This window comes from Jaculus jaculus, chromosome 6 (genome assembly GCF_020740685.1).
Source record: "Jaculus jaculus isolate mJacJac1 chromosome 6, mJacJac1.mat.Y.cur, whole genome shotgun sequence".
Lineage (NCBI taxonomy): Eukaryota > Metazoa > Chordata > Mammalia > Rodentia > Dipodidae > Jaculus > Jaculus jaculus.
The window spans coordinates 32996519-33002571 of record NC_059107.1 but is presented as its reverse complement, the minus strand read 5'-3'; the positions used below and the strand labels follow the sequence as shown (position 1 = coordinate 33002571).

The 6053-nt window shown below is 54.5% G+C and overlaps 1 protein-coding gene across 1 annotated transcript; it reads left to right on the top strand.

Moving 5' to 3' along the window:
* The first annotated feature begins 503 nt into the window (after positions 1-503).
* On the top strand, positions 504-5837 carry Pitx1 (paired like homeodomain 1). The gene is made up of 3 exons (XM_004665075.2): positions 504-731; positions 2940-3172; positions 5121-5837. Exons 1-3 carry the CDS (start codon positions 557-559, stop codon positions 5661-5663), a joined length of 951 nt encoding a protein of 316 aa, XP_004665132.1. The 5' UTR covers positions 504-556; the 3' UTR covers positions 5664-5837.
* The last annotated feature ends 216 nt before the right edge of the window (positions 5838-6053 follow it).

The following is a 6053-nucleotide window of genomic DNA, read 5'->3' as shown; positions in this document are numbered from 1 at the left end:
GCTCCTCGCTCCTCTCTCTCTCTCTCCTCTCTCTCTCTCTCTCTCTCTCTCTCTCTCTCTCTCTCTCTTTCTCTCTCTCTCTCTCTCTCCCTTCCTCCCTCCCTCCCCAGCCCCCTCCCACCGAGGCCCACCCCACCCACCACCCCTGGCGCAGGGATTGCTGGAACCTAGCTGTGCGCACTGTCGCTTTAAGACAGACTCTGCCGGCGTGGTCCGGAGCCTTAGAAACCAGCCCCAAATCACAAGCCCAAGCCGGGGCCGGGAGGGCGGCCGAGGCCCCCGAGCGCAGCCGTGCCCAGCGCCCGAGTTCCCCCCCACCCCCCACAGACACACACGCACACTCGCCGGCTCGTGAAAACCCGCCCGCCGCCCTCCCGGGCCCCCGCAGCCCCCCGGGGCGGTCGGTCGATGGAGCGCGAACGGCGTCGCTGCGGGCGCGGGCAGCCTCGGGGGGCAGCCGCTTAGGCGCCGCGCTTTTGTCCCCATAGGTCGCAGCCAGGGCGGCCGGGTGCGCCCAGCCCCGGCCCCTGGAGCGCCCGCTGCGGTCCCCATCTTCATGGACGCCTTCAAAGGGGGCATGAACCTGGAGAGGTTGCCCGAGGGGCTCCGGCCGCCTCCGCCGCCGCCACCGCCGCATGAAATGGGGCCCACTTTCCACCTGGCCCGTACCGCCGATCCCCGCGAGCCGCTCGAGAACTCAGCCAGCGAGTCGTCGGACACGGAGCTGCCAGGTAAGCGCGGATCCCCCGCGCCACGCGCTCGGAGCGCAACACTCGCGCGCGCGCGCGCGCGCGGGGAGACGGGGCTTGGCGCCCGCGCAGCGCAACCAGGTTCCCTCTGCGCCCCAGGAGTGCCAGGAGCTTTCTTTTTCCCATCAATCCCGATGTGACGGTGAACACGGAAATTTACACACACACACACACACATACTCACACACACATTCACACGAGAAACCACTTCCAGGCCGTCTCCACGCGCCTGGGCACCCCCACACAACCTGAGTCGAACTGACAGCCCCTTCCGAGCTGGAGCAAATAGAACTTAGGCGGCGGGGAGGAAAAGTTGAGTTTATGCAACTGGACTTGGAGGAACCGCTGGGGTCGAAGAGAGAGAGAGAGAGAGAATATCAGACGGGGAAAGGAATAGAGGTGGCCGGCGAGAGAAAGTGCCCAGCGGGAGGGGGACAGGCGCTTTGACAGAGCCTGGGGTGCCCACCGAGGAGAGGTCGTAGACTAGGGGTAGGTGCCCACAGCCAGCTAGGAGAAGGGGGTCTGCGGTGTGTAGGAGGAAGTCGGGGACTGAAGACGGGGAGGACGCGCGGGCCTGAGATACAGTCCGACTTCGGGCAGGAAGGTCCGAATCCTCCAGGAAGGACCCTGGTCCACGTGCGCGGCGATCCAGCTAGGGCCGCTTCTTTGCTCTCGCTCATCTCTCTCCCCGTTGTCTTTTTGTCCCAGAACTTCAGTACTTTTTCTCCCCCGCGACCTGAGCTGCGGTAGCCGGGGCGCACGGGCTCTCCGGCCGCCCGGGTCTCCCAGCCGCTATCGCGCTCGCTCGGGGTCCCAATTCCGAGTCGGTGCGGAGCTCCGGGTCTCCGGCCGTCCCGGCCCTGGAAGTCTCTAGTATCTTCATTTCTTAATCCACCAATAAGGGTTGCTTCCAAGCTTTTTAATCGCTATTTGTTTCTATTTTGCATTGTTAAGTGACTTTCCCCCTCAAGCCGTTTCGTTTGCTTGCTAAGAAAACAGTCCACGTTCAACTGTAGTTTTGCTTTCAAAAGTTTTAGGCGCAGTGTTATGTTTTGTTTTGTTTTTAAGCTAGAGAGATATAGTTGTAGATTTTAGCTTAAACCAAATCAATGAGGATGCGTTAGCAATTTTAACCGTAGTTTTTATCTTGAAAGAATTAATTCACTGGATGTATTTCTCTGGAATTTAAAATATCTATATGCAACATTATTCTTGGAAAGATTTTTTTAAAAGTTAGCCCAAAATGGCGCATTTCCCCCAGATTTTTCTCAAAATGTATTTGCAGTTAGCTTGTGATTTAAGTTATCTAATGATAATGTGGTTTTCTAAGATTTAAAAATTATCTCTACTAGGGTGTTTGGGGGAAGTCCTAAATTTATCTAAAATGATACTTGGATTTTTTTTTTTTAATCTCCTAGAGAAATGTCTATCTGACTGAAGTTTACACACATATGGCTAGGGGTGTGTTTGCACGGAGGTCTCTAACTTAATTTACATCAGCGTTACATTAGTGTTTCTGTCTAGTTTTCAGGATTTGTGAACCTTTCTGTGTTTTCAGGCAAAGAGCTATAAACTTTCCCAGGCTTCTGTTTTGTTTTAAAGAGTCTTTTTCTTCATGTTGTAACGTCTCTATGCGTTCTCTGTATCCAGAGAGAGAGAAAGAAAGAGGCCTCAGTCGTCTAGACACGATCTAGGCTGCAGTTGGAAGGGTTTTCTAGGCCTTGGGACACAAGGCCTGCAAGTAAGGCGGAGAATCGGCCTGAGTTGGGGCTCCATATAGCCCTGGGGAGAAAAAAAAAAATAGTACAGGGGTTTAAAGCAACCGGCTCCTGCCCCCACAGGCCTTCCTGGAAAGATATGTTCGTGGTTCAGAAAAGCAAAGACGCCCCTGCTAAAACTGCGTAGGGCTGCTGGTGACAGCAGCAACAGGGCCCGAGCCAACGCCGGCTGCAGGAACAGGCCCTGCCTAGCCCCAGCCCGTGGCTCCAGCTCCAGGGCCCTTTTCTATGGCATGACAGGCCCGTGGTGCCTATTGACGACCAGCGCCCGGCGGGCTCTTTCCGATGGAGACAATTCCCACGACCCCTAGGAGATGGGAAAAGGGGTTGCAGCGGTGACGGCTGGCACTTCGGTGGAGCCGGGACTGGGTGCAACAGAGCTTAAGTTTAAGCCCATTCCTGTCTGCCGCAGACAAGGAACGCGGTGGGGAAACCAAGGGGCCCGAGGACAGCGGCGCGGGCAGCGCAGGCTGCGGTGGCGCGGAGGACCCAGCGAAGAAGAAGAAGCAGCGACGGCAACGCACACACTTCACCAGCCAGCAGTTGCAAGAGCTGGAGGCCACGTTCCAAAGGAATCGCTACCCCGACATGAGCATGAGAGAGGAGATCGCGGTGTGGACGAACCTCACCGAGCCCCGAGTGCGGGTGAGCGGGGAACAAGTCAAAATGTGCAGAGGGCTGAGGGGTAACCACTCAAAGTCCCAGAAGCGGCTTAATTCTCCCCCCCCCGTCAGACTTCCATCTCCCTCCACCAGACACCCCCACTTTAGGTCCCAGCCACCCGGTGTGTTGGGCCCCTAAAAAATCTGCCACTTCTTAATCCCTTCTTCCCTTCTTACCTGACTGTCGCCCGGCCCCTACCCCCGGAGACTCTTATCAGGTCCTGAAGTTATCACGACCCACCCCAAGCCAGAGCCTAAACAGAGCATTTTCTGCCCTGCCGCTGGGGACCCCAGGATCTTCAAGCCCTCACCAACCCTCCCCCCCCAATCCCTGGGAAAAACGAAAGGGAAAGATAGGTCCTGTCTGGCTGCATCCGAAGGCCCAAAAGATGCCTGGATTTACGAGTCTCAAAACTTCTTGGAGCAATGGTGTCTCTCTCTCTCTCTCTCTCTCTCTCTCTCTCTCTCTCTCTCTCTCTCTCACACACACACACACACACACACACACACACACACACACACCGCCCCCACTTAGCGTCTCAAAATCTTGGAATATTCTCTACCTTCCCTGGCCAGTGCACTAGCCTGGTGCTTTGCCTAAAGCGGGGGTGGGGAGAGCACTTTGGTGGCTGGGGGTCTTCCTTCTGAAGTGTAAGGTTCCAGACTCAATAGCACACTGTATCCAGGCTCCTATCACATTGTGGTTCCTAGCAAATGCAAGATTCTCCTAACAAAACAGGAATATATATGATTTCTTCCTTGGGTGGGCAAACATTTAATCTCATTGGAAGCTCTTCTCATGCCAGACCAAAGTGCCACCTGGCCCACAGGCTCCCTGCCATAACCCCCACCCTTCAGGTCTCCCCAGTCGGGTTGACCCTCTACCCCAAACTCTGGAAGACAATCAGTAATCCTGAACTCACTAATGCCGCCTGAGTTTATGATGGTGTGTGTGTGTGGGGGGGAACGGGAGGGAAGGAGGTGGAATCAGAGCCTGGGCAAAGGTGAGGTGTTGGGAGTTAGAGCCCCACATTCTGGGGTGGAGAAAGGTCTAGGAGGGCAGGGGGCTGCTGGTGGGCAGATAAATGAGGTTTAGGGAGGACCTGGTTGGGAAAGAAAGTGTTCATACCAAATATCTGGGGAGAAAACGAAGGTGGAGATTACAGGGAAACTAGTAAACTAAAGGAAATTAAATATTTGCAGAGAAACATATTTGGCATCTGTTTAGGCGGCAGGAGAGAAATATTTAAGGGAGAAGCAAAAGCATTGAGTATTTAGGGAAAGAAAGGATCGACTATGTAAAAGAAACAGTAAAGGTCAGATATTTGGGGAGAAGTGGAAAACTAAATATTTAGAGAAGAAAAAAAAAGATAAGACTAAAAGAGAAAGGCTCCCATCGTGAGATAGTGAGCAAAAATTAACGTTTGTGGCAAAAAAAAAAAAAATGAAGTCTATTGCCAACACAGATGAAAGCAGACAATTTGAACAACGAAAAGTAGATCGAAAAACTGAAAACAGTCGTTGTCTGGAATGAAAATTGCCTTCTGTGTTTGCGGGCGGGGCGTATAAAAGAATGAAATATTTAGAAGCTAGATGAGGGATCCATTTGGGGGAGAAGGCAGAAGATGCAGGTTTCGAGAGGAAGAAGAAAAACGAATATTTGTTTTTCAAGGAAAAAATAAACAACAACGGAAGAGGATCCGTATTAGGAAAAGAAATTGGATTTAATTTGAGGAAGAGATTAAAGATGGGGGAGGGAAAAATCTAGCATTATCTGGGGACAGGATACGAACCATTACGCGGAGAAGGTAGGGGCGGAAGTACGGGTGGGTGGAAGGAAAGAACCCAGGCTTGGGAAAGGGCTCAGGTGGCTGGGTGGGGGCCAGGGAGGGTCTCCGCATCGCTGACGCTTCTCGCGCGTCCCTCGGCAGGTCTGGTTCAAGAACCGCCGGGCCAAGTGGCGGAAGCGCGAGCGCAACCAGCAGCTGGACCTGTGCAAGGGCGGCTACGTGCCGCAGTTCAGCGGCCTGGTGCAACCGTATGAGGACGTGTACGCCGCCGGCTACTCCTACAACAACTGGGCGGCCAAGAGCCTGGCCCCGGCCCCGCTGTCCACCAAGAGCTTCACCTTCTTCAACTCCATGAGCCCGCTGTCCTCGCAGTCCATGTTCTCGGCCCCCAGCTCCATCTCCTCCATGACCATGCCGTCCAGCATGGGCCCGGGCGCTGTGCCCGGCATGCCCAACTCCAGCCTCAATAACATCAACAACCTCACCGGCTCCTCGCTTAACTCGGCCATGTCCCCCGGCGCCTGTCCCTACGGCACCCCCGCCTCGCCCTACAGCGTCTACCGGGACACGTGCAACTCCAGTCTAGCCAGCCTGCGGCTCAAGTCCAAGCAGCATTCGTCGTTCGGTTACGGAGGGCTGCAGGGCCCGGCCTCGGGTCTCAATGCTTGTCAATACAACAGCTGACCGCCCGGCCCCCCCTCACCCCACCCCATCCCGGGGCCACCTACGGGCTGCCTACCGGAGGCCGGTCAGGAGCGGGTTCAGGGGGAGAGCGGGCGCGGGGAGCCTCGGACCTCGCTTCTGCGCGGGGAGCCCCTTCCTCTCCATCCCACCTCCAGGTTTGGTTTTTTTTGTGTGTGTTTGCTTTTCCGGACCCCACTCTGCCCTCCAAAATAAAAATTTTAAAAATAAAATCTTTAAAGCCAAGGAAAAAGTTAAAAAAAAAAAAGGCAAAAGACGTCGGAGAAAAAAAAAAACATGCCGCAGGAAGAAAAAAAGAATATATATATATATATACATATATATGTGGATGAGTTGCAATTTCCCTAGTGATGGCGCAGGTGGTGGCGGGTC

Bases quoted from the DNA above. Each gene is read 5' to 3' on its own strand.
- Pitx1 (XM_004665075.2), top strand. From the start codon at position 557: ATGGACGCCTTCAAAGGGGGCATGAACCTGGAGAGGTTGCCCGAGGGG. The intron at 732-2,939 runs GTAAGCGCGGAT...TGTCTGCCGCAG, and splicing joins GTCGGACACGGAGCTGCCAG to ACAAGGAACGCGGTGGGGAA. The intron at 3,173-5,120 runs GTGAGCGGGGAA...GTCCCTCGGCAG, and splicing joins TCACCGAGCCCCGAGTGCGG to GTCTGGTTCAAGAACCGCCG.